The sequence below is a fragment of the Pipistrellus kuhlii genome, unplaced genomic scaffold, assembly GCF_014108245.1.
Source record: "Pipistrellus kuhlii isolate mPipKuh1 unplaced genomic scaffold, mPipKuh1.p scaffold_m20_p_24, whole genome shotgun sequence".
NCBI lineage: Eukaryota > Metazoa > Chordata > Mammalia > Chiroptera > Vespertilionidae > Pipistrellus > Pipistrellus kuhlii.
Window position 1 is genome coordinate 1,964,620 of NW_023425523.1, and position 20,665 is coordinate 1,985,284.

The following is a 20,665-nucleotide window of genomic DNA, read 5'->3' on the forward strand; positions in this document are numbered from 1 at the left end:
TGGCTTCATTCAACAATAAGCAAAGGTTCTTAGTCTTACCCTGGAACGTTGCTATGCCAGCATCTTGAAATGTCTCTTATCTGTATAATATGGTCCTTGAAAAGAGTTTTTGAAAGATTAAATGAACATCAGCAATATTTACAAATAAAAGTGGACTAAGACACTGCTGAAGAGAAGGATACTGTTGACTGGATGGTTGTCACAAAAATGGGCTATGGTTCTGGGTGAATTGTTTAAAATCGCCTCCCTTTTCCCAAGGAACTGCCATACTTGAAACTTAAACCAAGAGAAAGTTGCCTACTTTATTGCGCACACAATTAAACGCGCTTTGAAATGAAAAATCAAGTACAATGAATATTCATGATGCTCTTTTGTATAGTACTTACTTTCAAAACAGAACGCCACTAATACAAATTTAACTGCATAAAACACCAATAAAACTCCAAACGAAAAAAAATTGGGATGAGTAGACTTTCAGGAAGCAATTAAACCCTGGGAACTGCAGCTCAAATGACTCCAGCACCTGATCTGGGCAAAGACACGTCCCAGTTAATAGCTACCTGGGAGATTTCAAGGAAAACACTTGCTGTAAAGAATTCATTTAACTTTATGACTTTTTCCTTTACTGAACCTTATCATCAATAAATATAGAGACTTTAGGAGACCACCATCTTCCCTCATAATTCTTAGGTGGCAAATGTAAAACATTTTACCAAGGACAATGATGAAAGGAATTACTAGCATCCTCTAGCTCCCATTCCGTCGGACAAGTGACTTTACCAGGCAGGCAGTCCCTGGGATTAGAACCCTGATGACGATCAACCCTCGTCTGGGGACGTGTCCGAGCTGCTCAGGCGAGTTGAAGACACTGCTGTCCTGTAAAGCACCGTGTTCACACACAGCCTGGCACCGACCCCGGCCTCCGTCCCAAGTCCCAGTCCACGGGCTCCTCGGAGCCGCCTGTGGCAGGGGCGGCAGCGGCAGCAGCAGGAGGTGCGCACAGCGGGCTGCCTGGCAGCCCTGGCATGCTCCTGGTGCGGATGTCTGTCCCCGTGGGCCACAGCGCCTCACCAGGCGGTGCCGGCTCCCGCGGCAGAGGGCCCGCTAGCTGTGCGGCAGCTGCCCGGGGAAGTAGGCGGAGGAGGGAGGCACCGAGGCGGGTTTGCAGGCTGGCGGCAGCGCTCCCAGCGGGCCCTCTTTCTGACGGTCTGCAATGAGGAGGAGCAGGTGGCTTGGCAGCCCGTGGGCCTGTCCCCTTCCCTCCCACAGCGCGGACGGGACAGAAAGCCTCACCTGCGGCGCTGAAGAGGTTCTGGCTGAGCCCCCGCAGAGGAATGCTGGCTTCCCTTTTCTTCAGGTACTTGGGCTCCAGCCCCAAGTTCTCACCGCTTCACAGGAAGACAGGCATGTGCACTTAAACTTACTTTTCTCGTTAGTTAATTTTGAATGTTCATCTTATCTACATATTATACATGTTTATAGCTTTGTTCAAAACAAGCCCCTTTAGTCCCTGTTTTCTTCAGCAAATAATTTAGGTGCCTGCCAGCTGCAGTGCCCTCTTCCCAGCGGAGAAGACTGAACGTGTTAAACCGAAGCCCGCTGGGCTGGCGGGCTGGCTGGGCTGCGGGAGGACCACACCACGCCGAGGGGCTGCCCTGAGAGCATCATGCTATTGGGACTTTCCCACTCGTCCGTTTAAAATGAACGCTGCTGCTTTCTTTCCCCCAAAGCTCTTTCAAGTCTGTGCTTCAGAGGGATCACTATTAGATACCACTGCATACTGGCACCACAGGATTCTGGGTAGATGAATACAAACGTGATATTTCAAAGAGAAAGCCATGTCTGCCCCTTTTCTCTTTCTGCCACTGCATCCCTCTGTCCGACCTGCCCGGGGCAGCCTCTCTGGGCACCCTTGCAACAGAAAAGTACAAGTTCTTGCTAAACAATGACCTCATAAGCTTAAACTTAGAGGAAGGTCTTGTCCCAATTTTCAGAAAAGATGAATAGGTATTTTTCCCTCTTTAATTTTTCTTCTTCTTTAATCTTTGATTCCCACTGCCACTTTTTACTAGCTGACAACAATCTAAAAACCTAACAAATTTCAACAGAGAAAATGCAAAAAATAGCTGACCAGTCCTACTTTTAAGGACACGATTTTTTGATTCTTGTTCTGCAAACGCAATCGCCACACGTGGTGAAGTGAGCTGTGTGTGACAGGAGCGTGTAAACATCCGGTGGGAAACAGGATGCACCAGCACTGACTGGCTCACACTCGCCAGGCGGCGGCTCTGGAGCAGCCCGGGCTGAAGGGCCGGGGTGGGAAAGAAGCCTTTGCTCCGAGTTGGCCTCCCAGTGTAAACGCTGGAGGCGGCTGCTCAGGACCAGTGCAGCAGGGGCCCTGAGCGCCTCACACTGGAACAAGGAAGCATGCCAACAACAAAACGACGCTATGAACATGAGGACCAGCCGAGAGACCAGTCTGCACATCTGAGCCGTTTCATTCGGCCACAACTCGCTGAGAAGGCGGACGGCAGGTGAACCAGTCTCAGATCGGAGGGACAGGAAGGAGCCGGGCAGGCCCAGGGGGCCACGCGGACAGGAAGCTCATGTATGCATGCATGTTCGTGGGACAATCTCATCAGCCTGTACTATTACTCGCCGAAGGGTCCCAGCAGGTTAACGAGCTGCTTCCGCAGGTTACTATTAGGAATTAGTAAGATTTCTAGCTACCTGCCCTCAAATATTTGAAAGGGGTCTTCAGTTACATAGGAAAACCTTTTAGAAAATAAAATGTTACTATATATCTAACTGCATCCTACAGTTTAAAACCCCTCTTGACAGCTAAGAGTGAATCTGGACCTTCAGCTTAAAACGTCGCAGACAAATGGCCTCCTAGCTCTCCAGCCCCGGGAGACCCTCCAGTGACTTCCCAAGGGCGAGCTCTGCGCGCGGAGTCAGGTACTTACTTCTCCTTGTCAGCGGCGCCGGGCACACCGAGGGCTGCTCCCGCCGGAACGTCCCCCAGTGACGGGTTTGGTTTGGTTAACTGCAAGTTAAACTGAACCTGTGAAGCGAGAGAACACCGCCTGTAACTAACTGGTGAGGACGGAGCAAGCTACGCGGAGCGAGGTGCTTACCCGCTTTCCCGGTGACCCAGCGCACAGAGGCCAGGCGCACTGATTCATCTCACACACACGTTTTGTTGAGAAGGTTTAATACGAGGATTTCTCTCCTTGCCCCCAAGTCCCTATCACACAGCGAGATGAGCGGCGGACACAAAGCACGAACACACTTAGACAGGTGTATGCACAGAGTTCTTCAATAAATGCAGGCTGGGAATTTGAATTTTAAAATAGAAGTAATCCAACAATCCATGTAAAAGTCCAAAGCAAACACCAGCATGCGCTATGGAAGTCTACTTAAAGACACAGGACTGTGACGGAGTGGGCCTCATGCCAGGATGTGTCAGTGTATGTATGTCAGGAAACCCACAAACACCAACCCCACCCAGGAGCTCAGGCACAAGAAAATAATGTCTACTTTTGGTAAAAACGCCTAATGAATCCGGCAGAGACAGACACTAGTGTAACAGGATAACACCAGAAATCAGAAAGGTAAATGCTACTGTCCTTGGTTATCAAGGTTCAACAGTTTCAAGATATTGGTTTTTCCTACGGCGATCTACACATTTCACAGTAACATTCAACAGAAACAGGAATTTTTAAAAGCCAGACAGGATGATTTTAAAACTCCTTACAAAAAATCAACATGCCAAGAGAGGAAAACTAGAGTATCAGATATTAATGTGTAAGACAGTTTCTTACCACCAGTCATAAACAATTAGAAAACCGGAGAAAAATAAACAAAAAGAGTGTTATTGAATCTGGACCACACTTTGGAATTTTTCCAAAGTCGGGCGGTTTCTTAAAAATTAAATCTATGCCCCACCAGTCCTTCTATCCATAGATTCATTCTCCGCAGGGAAACACAAAGCTGCACACCAATGTTCACGGCGGCTGCATTGGAGTCAGCCCCGAACGGAAATGACACAAACGGCCATCAAACGGCAGACGGAGGGGCTAGCATGGCCTCCCCTCCACTGTCAAACCCGCGATGCTGAGGGAAAGACCCGGGAAGGACATTCTGCACGGCCTCGCTCACACGAAGCGCAGAGCAGGTGTACAGCGACAGAAAGCATGTCAGTGGTCCTCAGCTCTCAGGGACGAGCGTGGCTTGCTGCGGAAGCACGGGGAAACGCCAGAGGAAACTCAGTGCTCTAACATGCACTGCTGCGATGGTCCCCACTGCGCAACCGGCTGAAACCAGTAAACTGTAAACCTAACCACGGGACTTACGGCATGTAAATTATACCGTAGGAAAGCTTTACGTTAAAAAGGCACCAGAAAGAGACTAAAAAGACAACTCCAAAATAGGGAAATAACCAGTGAAAATATAAAACCAACATGTCTGGAACATATAAAGAACATTCATGACATCATTTATAACGATTAAATCTCCCTACGATGAATAAAACTGGTAAACAGAAATCTAATAGAAGAAACACAGCCCATAAATGTATAAAAAGATGTCCCCCACTTAATTACCGGGGAAACGCCCGATAAGCCAAAATGCCTCGGGCCGGTTCCTTTCCGGGTCTATCCTACCAGAGCAGGCAGCGGCCACAGCTCCTGAGCGCGAGCGGCCGTCCTGGAACGGACTCACCCGCTGGCAGTCAGCCATGTGCTCCTCGCACAACTGCCACAGCAGCTTGTAAAGACAAAGAGGACGTAACAGCCAGTAACTGGCTCTATCTAGCTCCTGAGTGTTCACTCTCACCTTGGGTCCGGAAGCCGGGTGGCTGGCGTTTTGGGCAGACACGGCGTGAGGAAAGGTGTTCTGGAATCCAAAGGCAGAGGCGACAGGGTATCCGATGCCACAGGGTGGGTAAGGCAGTCTGCCATCAGCCTACAAATACACACACACATTGCAGGATGAGAAACTGCTTCTTACTAAGTGTTTGCTGACCAGAGGCATTGGCATCCGGGTCATAACGGCGTTACCAGCACCGCCTCAGGCTGGTTTTGTTTCTCACGACACCACAAACCCCGCTGGCACACACCACGAGGCTGGGCCCGTCTCACACTGTTTTAAACGCCCTTTTACTGGCTTCAGAAGAGGCGGGGGTTGAGCCCGCCCCCGGCCACATGCCCTGACGGGGAATCGCATCCAGCGGGTGGCCTCCTGGCGCTCAGGACGCTCTACCAGCTGAGCCCCTGGCCGGCTCTGGAACTACACAAACACAGACCCTGAGGCATCTCGGTTCTCGCCCATGCCCACCCCCACCCCTGAAACGGGGGTTCGGGGAGAGACTCACAGATCAATAAAGCAACCAGGGACAAAACCCTTTTCTGCCGGAGTGAGCAGCAGCAAGAGCACCAGTGTTCTTAAACAGGCAAATGGAGACAAGGCTTGACCAGAATTTTCATTACAGTAACGCCATTAGCCAGTGACACGGAACGGTTTAGTGAGGCCAGCGGAAACGCAAACCCTCAGTGTGCACAGCAGTGCTGGGTGACAAAACCCCTTCCCATGGCTCATCAGCAGTCTTTTCCCCTTGGTCATTCAGCCCCGGGCACTTCTTTCACCTTTTGCACCTCAGCAGAAATCCCCCTCCTTTTTTAAAAAATTTCACTTGAGGATATTTTTCCATTGAATTTTTCAGAGTGGAGGGGAGAGACAGAGAGAAACTTCGATGTGAGAGAGACACATCGATGGGTTGCCTCCTGCACAGGGATGGAGCCTGCAACCGAGGTACATGCCCTTGACAGGAATCGAACCCAGGACCCTTCAGTCTGAGAGTTGGTGTTCTAACCACTGAGCAAACCAGCCAGGTCTCCTTTTGTGTGTGTGTGGGGGGGGTGGTAATATGTGGTATATGGTGTGCTGTGTGTGTGTGGTATGTATGTGGTGTGTGTGTGTGTGGTATGTATATGTGGTATATGGTGTGTGTTGTGTGGTGTGTGTGTGTGTGTGTGGTATGTATATGTGGTATATGGTGTGTGTGTGTGTGTGTGGTATGTATATGTGGTATATGGTGTGTGTTCTGTGGTGTGTGGTATGTATGTGGAGTGTGTGGGTGTGTGTGGTGTATATGTGGGGTGTGTATGTGGTACGGTGTGTTGTGTGTGTGGTGTATGTGTGTGGGGGGTGTATGTGGTCTGTATGTGGGTATGAGGTGTATGTATGGGTGTGGTGTGTGGTGTGGTGTGTAAGTTTTCGGCACCTTTGGCAGTACTTAGTTAATACTGAGTGATTTCCAGATCTACTCCAGTCTTACGAGGTGTGTCCTTGAAGTACAGCCTCTCTGTTAAGAGCGTCCACCTGCTGCACTCGCACGGAGCAGACTCTACTCGGTGCTAAACAAGAGGACTCCCGTCTATCAGCACCAGCCCGTGTCACGGAGACTTTCTGACATCCTGGGGCGATTTTGTGCGTCAGGGAATTTACTAAGACCTCGCCCACGTGCATGTAAATCTTACCAGGTGAGAGCCAGGAGAGAGCCCGCTTCTGATCGTGCTGCTGGAATGTACCGACGGAGTGGCAGAAGGGCCCAGCACGTCCTGCTTTCTCACTAGCTGATTGTCATTTAGTTCTTTGTTTAACCATGTGATTACTTACAGAAAACAAGAAACAAGGGTAAGAACTTTATTAAGCTATTTTTCCTTTCCTAATCATTTTAAATATTAAAAATTAGGCTGAGGTTATTTTTTTAATTTAAAATTTTTAAAACTGCCTTATAGAGCAGGAGAACAATATAGGTTAACTTAAATTTTTGTCATTTAAGATTCTTATAAAGAAAAGATTCTTATTTTAGCACATAGAACTGTTTATTCTATTACTATCCCAAGTATGTCTGCTAGTCAAGGGTCTCTTTGAAGGCTTTCAAGAATGATATCTTCCAGTTTATTTAAAGTTCACACTCATACCTGACAACTAATACTAGTAATGCAGGAAAACGTTAAATGCTTAATTTTGTATTTTACCTTCAAATAATTTATATTATTACTATTAGGTAAATACAGCAATTGAAAAAGGGAAGAATTTTAAAAGTAAATTATGGTTAATATTTTAATACTTAATTCTGGGTCACTGATATAAGTGATATAGTTTCTTTTAATGATAGTAACTGTTTTACAGGGCAGGTGTATAATTTACTATAGTAAAGACAAAAGACAGGATACTTCAAACTGCAAATTAGAAACTATTTGCATATAGCAATATCCTGATTTCCCTAAACTTTTCTATGAATTCAAGAATAATATTAAGGTTCTGAATAAAAACAATGAATTTCATTTACATAAAAAGATAATATACTTACACTTTTCATTATTTTTTAGAAGCTGTTTGCTTTCCTCAAGCTTTTGAACGGTAGCTTCTAACTGTTCTTGTAATTTGCATACCTGAAATAAGTCAATCCTCATAAATATAATAAAAACTATATTAAAAACTGAAGAAATATACTGACTGATACTAATTTAAGAGTTCAATACTCTTATTATTAAATAGTGAAGGCTCACCTATTTAGGAAATGAACACTATAGGTATGTGAGTCATAACTAACTTTTCAAACAAAACAAAAATAAGTTATTAATTTCTATTGAATCTAATTTCTACTTGTTATACTAGTAGAAATCTGAACTGGACATCTGAGGAAAGGTGTAACTTTTACAAATAATCACACACAGAAGCATAAAATATTCTCCACCTCTTGCTCTTTACTTCGGAGAGACTGCCCAACATCTTGTAATTCCTTTTGTTCCTTTTGTAATTTTTCTTCCTTTTCAGCCAAGAGTTTCTCTTGCTGAATGGTAACTGTATTCTTCAGTTTCAATTTCCCCATTAGAGTTTTCAGATCTCCTTGTAACTTCTTGATAATTTCATTTGCCTGTAAAAGAGCTTCATATGTATATTTCTATGTAATCCAATACAATACTAGCATTCTGTTAAGTTTTCAAAGACAAACCTTAAGCAGTTCCGCTGATAATGATTTGATAGTTGCTTCCAGTTTTCCTATTTGTACCTGATTTTTCTCACGGTGTTCTTCTAAAGCCACCTGATGTTTTTAAAAACATGAATAATTAGGACCCTCCTTGAGGAAAGGCATTGCTATGAATGTGGTCACCAATTGGTTCACAGCCCTGAGAGACCTTTTGTTCCTGGATTGTATCGAACGCTTCTTTGGTCCGCAGGACCAGCTGGTCCTTGTCCTTGAGCTCCTGCTCGAGAACGGCCGCTCTGGTCTGCAGCTGGTTGGCCTGCTTCTCCTTCTCGTGGCACTCGGCGTCGAGCGCGGAGTTCTCCCTCCGCAGGGACAGCACTTCCTGCTTCGCCCGCTGCAGCTCCTGGAGGCGGTAAGTGTCGAGGAGAAAAGCGGGATGCTGGTCTGCTTACCGACAATTAAGATGCTTAAAATATAAAACGTCTTCAATAATTCTGAAGCTCTAGTACTGATGTCTTTTTGAAGGATACAAAAGTCTAAGGGTACACGTAACTCGTAGATTCGGAATACAGTTATGAAATAGGCTAAAAACTAACCCAATCACAAGGAAAAACAAAACAATCCTAATTTGTGAATAAATTACAACTTGAAAAATCTAGCTAAGAAATGTCTGAAATCTAGTTTTAAAAATCACTTAGATAATAAATACTGATTATAAAAGAATTTTAAAATACATAAAATAAAGACCTTGTCATTCCACCATCTACACAGTGGCTCTCAAACTGATGTGCATATGGAAGCACCAGACAAGTTTTAAAACCACTGTCCTCACTTTGCTGAGGGGCTCTGGCACCCAGCCCGAAATACGTCCACGGCCTGGCTGTCCTGCCCGGGGCCAGCCTGAGAGATTCCGATCGGTCAGTATGAGGTCGGGCCCGGCTGACTTTAGAGAGAACCAGGGAGAACCATGAGAGAGTGAACCGTGCTCTGCCGCTCACACTTCTTTACACCGGGGGACGGACCGAGCCCCTCGCCAATACCTCCTCGGCGCCAGCCAGCTTGGCTTTGAGCTCCCTGACGGTGGAGTCGCCTTTGTAGCGCCGCTCGGTGAGGTCTTTGTTGGCCGCCTCCAGCTCAGACAGCCGGCTCTGCAGCTGCTGGGTGCTGCGCTGGTGGAGGACCTCCAGCTCTTTCTTCTGCTGCTCATGCTGCTGCTGGTACTGCATCTGCGCCTGTTACATAATTACATGATACAGTATAGACCAGATTCGAAGGAAAAAACACATTCGAGAAGGTGTGAAGAAAAAAAAATCGTTATTTTTCTCGGTAATTACAAGATTTCCTTGTTTTGAAGAGGAGCTGTTTTCAGTCAACAAAGGCAGATTTACACTCCAATCTCGTGCTCCTCCTAAACACACGGTTAGATTTAATGGTCTTCAAGTTCAAGGAAGAAGAATACAGGATGAAGTAAAAAAGCAAACAGCAAAACAGTGTAGACAGTGTGAACCAATGAGAGGGCACATAAGGAACTGTCAGTATTTGCTTTAAACACCATTATATTGTTTCCATTTTTTAAACGTGTTTGGTAATGAAAACAACAATAAAAAACCACACACCTAAATTTGTGAAATCAGCAAGGTATTGTGCATTAGTTCAGCCCTACATTTAGTAGTTACATTTTAGCTAAACTAAAATCTGAACATGGTACTAACTGTGTAATAGCATGTTGCCTGTCTGACTCATACCACAAACATATCTTAGTAATTTCTGGTGAGTATTACCATCAAATCCTAAATGCTTTTAAAAAATAAACTATTCTTTTCTAATTATGGCAGTTATACATGCTATTAAAGTAAGGTGACCAGACGTCCCGATTTTTAACAATTTGTCCCGCGTCCCTCGGCATTTTAAAAAAGTCCCGATTTCTGGAAAGATTTTCTGTGTGTGTGTGTGTGTGTGTGTGTGTGTGTGATTTTTTAAAATAAATATTTACAAATTATATATTATTTACAAGTATGGAAAAGGTCTGAAAACCCCATTAAATATTTATAGTTTATCTCTAGTTAGTAAGACTTTGAAGGAGACATTTTTACAAACTCTGTAAAGTCAAACACTGAAGTATGCACACATTACTTTTATATGAACACTATGACTAAGCAGTAACAAAACGTCCCATTTCCTCTGAGGTTCCTACCTGCAAGGCCTTCTCCCTCTCACTGGTCAGCTCCTGGGAATGCTTACTCGACAGTTCTGCTGTGTGGGATGCCCATTCATTCCGTAACTTATCTAATTCTTGAACTTTTTCTGATAATGTCTGCATCAGAGTTCAACACAAAATAGTAAGAGTGTCTTAGACAGGTCATTAAGTTAGAGCATGCCAATATTTACAAGGATATCAAGGAATATGGAAGCACAGATTTTTAAGAAATACACGAGGATTTTTTGAATTTGAGGAAATCTAGATTAGAATAAAAGCAGTTTGAGATCTGAAACGGCCCAGCGGTCAAGCTGGTCTATCTTTAACCTTCCGGTTAAATCTGCAAACTCCCGCCCCCCTAGTCCCTCCTCTGGCAGGAAGACGCACACACCCAGCGGAGCCAGCCAGTCAGAAGCATTCACTTAACACGTGAACCTGGGCACAGGCCCCAAGGTGGCCGTGCTGTGCAGAACAGCCGACTATCAGACAGTCTGCTCCTCAATCTCAAGCACTAGGGGCAAAAAGTAGTAGCTATGACTGAAAGGAATTAATTCTAAAGGTAACAAAAGGCGAGGGCTCACAGACCACCTGAAAGGCCACTTCAGACAAGAGGAATGAGGTGAACAGGAGCAGAGAAAGAACCGGGACAGAGACTGCACATCATCTGACTTAATGAAATCCGGAGGAAACAGTCAGATGCTGGGGAGAACTAAAGCACTTGGGTGGAATAAAACATCAGAGAGCTAAAGCACCGGATAAGATAACTAACTGGTAGGAAAGAGGTGGAAGGAGGAGGAGGAATTCTGTGATAGCACGCACTTTAAGAAAAATGCACAGAAGCCTGATGGGATTCCAAAACCAATGTCTGGATGACTTACAAAGAAAAAGGAAACCTGATTTACCTTTTGTGTGAAACTCAGTTGCCTAGTAACATCCTCTAGCGATTGTGTCAGTGATAATTTTTCTTCCTGTTTATAAAAATAAAATGATGTAGGTTACAATTTCATTATGCTCAAACATTAGCCAAGTACAGCGTCAACATCAGGCTGGAGTTGGTTAGAAACTCGAACCACAGGCCCCACCTCAGACCTCTGAGTCAGTCTGTGCCAGCCAGCTCCCTAGTTCTGTGAGCAGTTACACTGTGAGATGCACTGGCTTCAGCATCTGACGAAGGAGACTCTGGAAACGCTGAAGGGGCCTCCAATGCTGCTACAGAGCACTTACTTTATTTCATTCGATTTCAGGCGGGCTAGATGTGCCCACACGTATCGATACGCTGACGAAACCATGACCCAGAGTTTAAGTGACCTGCCCAAGTCGGCAGAAAAGTAGTAAAACCCTGGGACCTCACTTTCTCAGGTCCTGGTCTAATTCTATCTTTGAACCTTGAGTAAGTGAAAAACAAACTCATTATATGTTACAAAAATTTTCTGGACCTCTTATTCAGAAAACCAAAACTAAAAGCAGTAAAGCTCTTCAGTGCTTTATCCAAGTCCTTGGGTAGCTATTTTAAAAGAATACCTTGAATTCAAATCTTACCTTGCTACATTTCAAACAGCCTGCTAGAAACTTCTTTATCTCCACATCACTGCCGGGTAAAAGTTTTAGGGAGAGGTGTGTAAGATGCTTAAAAGGATTTGTCTCTATCACATTGAGGAGAACAGGAGAGCTGTCCAACACAGCTGCTGGCGACACCAGCTGCAGCAGAAACCTTGGGAAGCGAAGGGCCACGTTAGCACACGGTTAAAACAGGGAAACTCTCCCACTGAGCCACACACCCACTGTACCCTGTTCCGTACCCAGTGGACCATCAGTGATTAGAAGGATCAGGAAACGGGCACACTGAAATCCTAGGGGCCAATACTAAAGACTCCCAACGGTAAAATGTGGTAAACTGGTATCAACAGTAAAACATGTAACTTGGATAAGAAAAATGACTGACTGAAACATAATGAATATATAAATGCCCATGATTTCACGATGAAAGACAGAGGAGAAAAAACGAAGAACTAAGATAAAAAACAAACTGAAACCACAAAAAGAACTAGAGTAACAACTTCATACTCTAAAAATTGACAATTTAAAAGAATTAAGCATTTATCCTTTATTGTATGACTTTTCAGAGTAATCAAATCACCCTAATTGATGAGGGTAAGTTCTTGATCATAAATAAATTATATCCAATAAATGTAGAGAGAATCGGATTAGAAAAGCATAATTTTGTAGTCTCTGCTGACATAACTGATTTGATCAACAACCATCAAGCACCAGCAGCAGGTAAAGGCTGGAGAACTTCACAGTGAAAGGATCAGGCCCCAGCACCCCCACCCCACTCATTCTCTCCTTTTCCAAGCTCATTCTAAACACATACACTTGATGCTATTAAATATTTCAGATAATGAAATTAAAAGTAAATATTTCTGATTTTAATCGTGAGATCAAGTAAATTTAAGATTTCTTGGAGCCCTGAAACCCGTTTTTAAGACGGACAGGGACACCTGTCACACACAGAACACTGGGCCGGCCGCTCGTCCTGGCCCAGAGCTGGTGCGGACACTCACCTGGGGACCTCCTTGGCGTGCTCCTGCGTGCACTGCTGCAGCAGATCTATAAATTTCTGCGGGAAAGCTAAAAAGTCTACCAGAAGACCTTGCTGGAATTTTAAACTACACAGAAAACAGGAAAAGATATTTTTAGAAAATTCAACTACTATCTTTTATTATAATTAACACTCTGGAAGATAATTTTTTTCTTTACTAACCATGCATAATCAAGATTTAATAAACCAGGAAACTTAAAGTTTTATAAAATTCATTCAATGAGAGGGAAAAGATCAATAAATTTAGCTAAAGATCCAAATTTCTGAGTCATTGTAAGCAGAACTCTAATAATCTATGAAATACTTATTTTCCCAAAAACATTCCGAGTAATTAGAGTATAAATAGTCCAGTGTTCCTAAAATACCTAAATGTTCCCAATAGGTATGTATGTTTCAAAGAAAATAGTACCAATGCATTCATAGAACTTAAAAGCTTACTTATCCCTAGATTAAATAAAAGATCAGAGAAGTAAATCTGGTTACCTCTGAAAATCCTCCTCAGATATAACAAGGTTATAGAGGAAAAATGGGTCAGTGTCATCGGTCAGACGGATAACTAAATCCTAAAAGAAAGAGATTTTAATGTGTTTAGTGGCCGTGGCTGTGAGTGAAAAGTGAGATCACCCACATCAATGCACCCGCATGGAGCTTCAGCTGGCTCTGCTCCCCGGAGCCTGGCTCTCCCTAGTCTTACAGACCTCCGTCTTCCCAGGGGGCGATTCTGCCCTGAGAGCGCCACGGGGTGGGGTGAGGGAGCGGAACAGAGGGGAAGGAAGTGAAGTAAACGCTAGGAGTTTTAAGTTTAGGGATGTCCTCCTAGCAGAGCCTTGGGAAAATTCAGCCCCAGCCCTTGCTGCACTAGGACACAATGACAAAAACATTCTTTACTACCGCCTATGCCATAATGAATTACACTTCCAGTTTCCTGCGAGTTAACGGTCTGGTATTTCAAAAGTGGTGCACACATGAGCACAAATCACAACCGTCCACCCTGGGGAAAGGAGCATCTGTCCCTCGGGCAGAGGGCGGTGTCGGGTGACCCGAGGCCCTCCCGCTCCAGATGGCCCATGGGAACCGCCTGCCTCGGTTCAGGGCGTCGGCACTTTCACCAGACCTGCTTCCAGACCAAGCGCACCGTGTGCCAGCTCAGCCCAGCAGCCCACGCTGGCAGAAGTACCCGACATCCCGGCTCAGAGGGCACGCGGTAAGGAAAACAGGCGGAGGACGAGATGACAAGGAGACAATAACGGAACAGCACTGGGCTCAGGGTCAGGTTCCACCTGACATGAAACTGCTTGTGCTACTGAGGACTGTTAGGGCCCTGAGGAGAGCGAGAACACCAAGAGGTCCCGGCATGCACAGGAATAACATGGATGACCTCGTCCCAAAACCAGCAGCCCAGGCGTTTGCCCTGCCAGGATGCCCTGTTCTTCAAGCAACTGCAACTGCCGTACTTCCTGAACCACCCCAAGATACTGTTCAAAACTGCGGCTGCTGCCAGCACTCCCGGTCCCTGGCTGTTTTAGAGAAAGCCATGGTGGAGAAAACCATGCCCTACTTCTCGGCCCAGCCGTCTGTACCCGTCTGAAGAGCAGAGGACCGATGCTCCAAATGCTGCTCTTCAGAAGGCAAAGGGAAGGTTTAAGAACATATCCCTGCGGAGATGATCCGTTCCCTGGTGAGCATGCACACCATGAAACTCGCTAGGGTAGCAATAGCTGTCCTGGGCAAACCTCAGGGCCAGCCTCCAGCCCCCCTTCTCCTGAGCTTTAGAAATACGTGATAGAATAGTCTCTTAGTGATCGTAGTACATCCTACCACTCCGGACCTGCAAGGTACAAAATGGCCCCAAATTAAACACAAAACAGGTGTGAAAAAAGATCTCACATTCTTAAACAACGAAAACCATTCTCTGCAGTGTAACAACTTATCAGAGTTCAAAAGCGAAGTGAATACCCACCTTCCTGTGGACCGGATTAGACACCGCCTGCAGCTCAATGCTCACTCTAACGCTGACTCTCCTGTGTGAAGACACAAGCCCGGCGTCAGAAGCAGTCACAGCACAGGGACCCCACCTCCCAGCCTCGCTGCGGGGCCTTCCCCAGGTGTTCCCACTGTGAGGTGCCCGGAAGGCACCTGGGTGGGACACTCACGTCCTTATTCTCCCACTAGGAGGTAGTAATCAGGCCTTTAACCTGAGCTAAATGTGCCTCTCCCGTGAAATGGGGTTGTGAGGAGTAAGAGAGATAAAGGAAGGGGAAGGCCTGGACCGTAACTCTACTATCCTGATTCTGAAACAGCATCTGTTGAAAGATAAACCATCAATTTAATAACTTTTCAGATTAAAACAATTAGCAATTCAAATAATCAAATGATTTCTGAGATTCCATTTGAAAAACTTAAAATGTGATGTAATATTAAGATACTGGAATGTTGAGTCAAGGACTAGGATAACATATTCCCTCCCCTCATATACACAAAATGTTATTTTTTCAGACCCACAAAGTACCTCTGTTCAATATACTCCATGCGGTATAGGCACACAAGTTCACCAACAGGTTAGCATCTATCTTATTCTAGAGCTGTGGTGGGCACACTCATCAGTCCACAGAGCCAAATAGCAACAGCACAACGAGTGACATTTCTTTCTTTCTTTCTTTCTTTTTTTAATATATTTTATTGATTTTGTACAGAGAGGAAGGGAGAGAGATAGAGAGTTAGAAACATCGATGAGAGAGTCATCGATCAGCTGCCTCTTGCACACCCCCTACTGGGGATATGCCCGCAACCAAGGCACATGCCCTTGACCGGAATCGAACCCGGGACCTTTCAGTCCCCAAGCCGATGCTCTATCCACTGAGCCAAACCGGTTTCGGCATGAAATTTCTTTTGAGAGTCAAATTTTTTAAACTTAAACTATATGGGTAGGCACATTGCTATTAACTTAATTAGGGTCCTCCTAAGCTGGCCTTTGCTAAACACTCTAGGGCCAAAGAGCCGCATGTCTAGGGGAACTCGAGGCCTAAAAGGGAGAAATCGGAGCTTCCCACATTCTGTACCGCACCCTGCAGAGCCCAGTACTGACCAGAGGCATATAAATAAGGGTGCTCATAAACATTAACCAAATTGAACAAAGATCCCTAAATAACTGGGAAAATAGTGGCAAAAAACCATCTCTACAAAAGTGGTTCTCAAACTACTGTGCTAGAATTAAATAAATGACATGGAAAGGGAAAGAAACAAACAATTTGTTCAGTATTAAGTTATCCTTCTAAAGGAGTGTTTGAAAGCTTTCGCACAGCCCACCACTTGCTGTGCGCTACAGAAATAGCAAGTGTGGACAGAGCAATGCACGAGGGAAAACCTGGGAAGAGCTGACCAAAGGGCTTGATTTTTACGCTCGGACTTACAACTGTACATTGGCTTAAACCTTAGCTCAGGAGGAGTTACCATGACTGTCTGTTGGCTGAAAAGAAACCAGCACTGCTGGGAACACCACAAAAGTAGGGAGAATTAGTGTTTGTTAAATAGAGACAATAAAACGTGTTTTTTGTTTTTGTTTTTTAAAGTAGGAAGAATTATCTTTAAACCCGTGGAATGTTGTTTCTGTTTTGCTAGTATTTGGAACAATACAAGTAAAACAGATCAGATTACTACTCCAATTCCACTTAAATTAAGCGTCCTAGGGGATGGGGAGGAGAGAACCTTCCCGACTCCAAATGTGTGAGGAAAGCACAATCATCAGTGCCTTTGTCACACGTATTCCCAGTGCTCACATGCATCAGATGTTGGGAGAAAAGGAGGAAAGGCCCGGACTAAAGCTATTCCCCGTGCGTACTGAACTCCCCCAGCCTCCCCAAGTATCTCCTAGAAAAACCTCTGCTTCAGAGGGTACACTGTCTGAAATCTGAAATCCTGTTTTACCGATTGTAATGGCTAATGCCATAGGAACATTATAAAACAAATCAGTAAAACCTCAATAAACATGCTATTTCTCAGAATAGACGCCACATTCTGAACAATGCAGACATCTACAAAGCACCTTCCTGGTCAGGTAGGTAAACCTGGCATCAGCAGACCTGGATTCCAGCCCACCTCTCCCGCCCAGAAGCTGTGGCCTTCAGCTCTCGATTCAAACGATTGAAAGGCACGCTAAGCCAGGTACTGCGCTGGGTGCTAGGGTTACAAACCGAAACATGTCCAAGTCCTCACAGAGATCCGATTCAATGGCCTGACCCCAGGCTTGCTTCTGATTGTGTTGTGGGCTCCCAGAGAGGGGAGGGGAGGGGAGAGTCCCACTGGCTGCGTGCCCACACTACTGAGCCCCTGCCAGCCCTGGCATACTCCGCCTTGGCTGACAGCAGCCTTAGCCAACGCCATCGGCCCTTCCAGGGAGGACCTGAGGGCAGCTCTACACCTGGGGAAGGTCACACTGCCGAGCCCAAACCAGCACCCCGGCTTTCCACCGACACCATGTTATCCAAGAAATAAGGTCAATTCATCTCACCTCGGGCAACCTTGAACAGAGCCTCATGTGGCCGGGATTTAAGACCGACCTTGGAAGTTAAGAAGGCAGAGGCACCGGAGGCCGAGGGGAGCGGGACGAGAGGCAGGGCTGAGAGAAGGAGCTGCACTCGGAGGGTAATGAGTCGTCCCGTGTGACTGCCACATGAGGGCGGAGCTCAGGAGACAAGAATGAAAAAGCGGGTTGGTGTCAAATCACGGGCGCCAACATTTCCACCACTTCCCTCCAGACAGGTCTCCGAGCAGTGCCACCTCTCACGGGCCTGCCTCCTTCCCCATGACGTCAGTAATTTGTAAACCTCACGCATTAATCACACGTTAATAATAGTTAACGTTTAGGGAATCCGTACTATGCTCCAGGCACTGCTTGTTCTAATTCACTTCAAATTCATAATACTCCACGAGGCAGGTACTTTTACCACCGATTTAAAGATGGGCACAGAGACATCAAGTAAACAAACGAACCCGACAACAAGCCTGTACAAAATGAAGGGATTTCAAGCCAATGTGGCCCCCGCTGAACCTGAGCCGGTGCGGGGCTGCCTCTCGCAGGAAACGGCTCCCTATGGAAGCTGGTTCCCGAGGGCCAGGAGGAAGACCGGGGTTTCTGTTGCTGTGGGGCTGGAAGTGAGGAGGCAGGAGCTTCATGCTCTAGCTGCTAGAGTCTAGCACCTCGGACAGTTCCTGGTGCGTAGTGGGCACTCATAAATCTATGTGTTGAGCTGAACGTGCCTTGAACACTTGACTAGAGAATCAGCATTGTTTTCCCGTAGGTCAGGGAGCAGCAAACTTTTCTGTCAGGGGCCAGACAGGTCTCTGCAGGCCACAGGTCTCTGTCACCATCACTCATCTCTGCCCTCGTAGCTAAAAGCAGCCACAGGGGGTTCCTAACAGATGAGAAGGGCTGTGCTCCAATGAAAGGAAGGCTTTACTCACACAATGGGCAGTGGGCACTGGCCATGGGAGCTAGTTTGCTGCCCTCTGCCACGGATAGGAAGGCTTCTTTCTAAACAGGAGAGTGAAAGGGTGACACGTGTCTTAAATTCGGAGATATTCGCAGTTACTAGTAAGTGAGAGGCGGAGAGTGAGAGCAGCAGACAGGAGCAATTAACCAGTTAATAGCTGTGGGATTGCGGGCTAACTTCCAGGTGGCCATTTCTGCGACTGGCGGAGAGAGAACAGCCTGGCACCATCCAACCCCAGGAGCTTCTGCTCCTGGTTCACACGTGAACTTCCTTCTGCGGCCCACACCGAACCCTCAGCAGAGACACTGCCTTCGGGACTCCGCCCCCAGCCCAGAACCAGCCGCTTCACCCCTTTATCTAAACCAGTGTAAACCCTCTTAAAGCAACTTACCCCAGTCCCCCAACACACACACACACACACACACACACACACACACACACACACGGTGTATGCAAACACTCGCCCACGCCAGCACGGCTTTCCCCGTGGTCTGCTGCTGGCAGTGGAGGCTTCATGCCTAGCAATGGCCCAGTAGACCCTTCGCTTCACAAAGACCTTCAGCTGTGGCCGTTAACATTTTCTGCTCAACAACACAATGAGATGGAGAAGAGCTAGGAGCTCCGATGTTGGAACCTTTCATCTTTCTATATTCATTCTAGAACGGTGCTGTGTCTGATCGAGAGAGGATGGAGGCCACAAATATGAGCCACATAATAATTTCACGTTTTCCAGAGTCACATTTAACCCAACAGACCCCAAATATCGCCATCTTATTATACATAATCAGCAGGAAAGCCGAGATAGTCTACACCCCTCTTTTTCAGAGAGCCTTCGAAGTCCAGTGCGCATTTCACTCCACGCACATCCGTCTGGATCAGTTCCAGTTCAACTGTCCGCAGCCACAGGGGCCGCACTGGGGCAGCGGGAGAGAATGACGGGCAGAAACAGCCCGCACACCTCCGTCCGCAGCTGCCCGGCCTGCCAGCGCGTTCTGGACCACACTGAACTACATACTAGTTTCACACTCCCCAGTAAATCACTGCCTCTTTTCCATGCCACATGTTCACGCCTGCCCTCCTAACAGTCACCTGGCAGGCACGTTACACCAGTGTTACACATGAGAAGCCGGGAGACGCCTGATGAGTGGTGGAACCAAGACATCTCCTGGGGGGCGAGTTTAAGGAGAGAAAAGGGGGTGTGCATGCGGGGATGGAAGGAGACTTGACGTGGGGCGGTGAACACAATACAAAACGCAGAACTGTACACCTGAAGCCTACGTGATTTTATCAGCCAAGGTAACCCCGATAAAATCAACAAAGGGGGCCAGGGGGGTGGCATGGCTCAGCAGTTGAGCCTCCATCTATTATATGAATCATGAGGTCACCCTTGGATTCCTGGTCAGGGCACAGGCCGGACCTGCGGGCTCCATCCCCACTGGGGGGCGAGCCGGAGGCAGCTGATCAGTGATTTTCATTATTAGTGTTTCTATCTCCCTCTCCCTCTCTCTCTGAAGTCAACAAAAATATATTTGACTTCTGGCCCAACCTCTCTATATGAAAGCTGTCCTTGCGTTTGCCCGGGCGATGGGTCTTGATTCCTACCCCCCGGGCTGTCTCCCCGCCCCCACGGCCCCTGCGCGGGGCCAGGCTTTCGGCCCGTCGGCGACCTTTACCTGAGTGACTGGACTTTCTGGTTGGCCCCAATGGTTTTCAGCCGATTTTAGTCACTTAAAAAACTGTCATAAGTGGGAATGGGCGATACCGCTAGAAAAATTGGCTGTTCTGAAGGCGAAGCTCAAATGGACTTCTGACAGAACCCCAAGACCGGGCCCAGCAGCCGGGCCCAGTCCCAGCTGTCAAAGCGGCCCGGGCTCTCCCTCCCGGCCCCGCACCCCCTGCGGCGGCCCCCGCCTCCCGCCCCGCCTCCCTGCGCGTCCTCGGCAACGGCCACCCGGCGACAGGGGGCCCCGCGTCCCCGCTGAGCGCCCCCGACCCCGCGTCCCGGGGCCGCCGGCCCGACACCCCGCCGCCCGCCGCAGCCCACCGGCCCGAGCCGCCATCTTCCCCCTCGGCCGACCCCAACCGCCACCCGCAGGCAGCGGGGACCGCGGGCTCACCTCTCCTCGCAGTCTCTGCACTTCACCTGCAGCGGGACGAGCTCCTGGAACAGGACCTGGCTCATGCTGGACCGCTGTCCCGCCGCCGCGCGCCGCGTCCACAGGCCGGGCTCCGGCACCCGCCTCGGCGGCGTCCGGTCCCGCTCAGGTTTGAGTTTGGCGCTCGACTTCCGCTGAGGGGGCGGGGCTTAGGAATAGCCGGAAGCTGCAGACGGGTTGGACCTTGCCGGCCACCGTCCCCTCCTTCCGGTCGGCAGGGGGGCG

At 47.3% G+C, this 20,665-nt stretch overlaps 1 protein-coding gene across 2 annotated transcripts; it reads right to left on the reverse strand.

The window, feature by feature from the left end:
- Positions 1-282: 282 nt before the first annotated feature.
- Positions 283-20,585, reverse strand: SASS6 (SAS-6 centriolar assembly protein). 2 transcript variants are annotated; one of them, XM_045586835.1, is made up of 17 exons: positions 20,402-20,585; positions 14,756-14,816; positions 13,279-13,358; positions 12,758-12,862; positions 11,736-11,907; positions 11,099-11,164; positions 10,194-10,313; positions 9,040-9,231; positions 8,208-8,402; positions 8,024-8,113; positions 7,766-7,945; positions 7,379-7,460; positions 6,540-6,673; positions 4,837-4,965; positions 2,967-3,064; positions 1,306-1,388; positions 283-1,217 (listed from the first exon to the last, which is right to left on the reverse strand). In XM_045586835.1, exons 1-17 carry the CDS (start codon positions 20,464-20,466, stop codon positions 1,105-1,107), a joined length of 1,965 nt encoding a protein of 654 aa, XP_045442791.1. In that variant the 5' UTR covers positions 20,467-20,585; the 3' UTR covers positions 283-1,104. The 2 variants fall into 2 exon arrangements, with proteins under 2 accessions (XP_045442791.1, XP_036309195.1); XM_036453302.2 differs by having other exon boundaries at positions 283-1,208; positions 1,294-1,388.
- Positions 20,586-20,665: the final 80 nt, after the last annotated feature.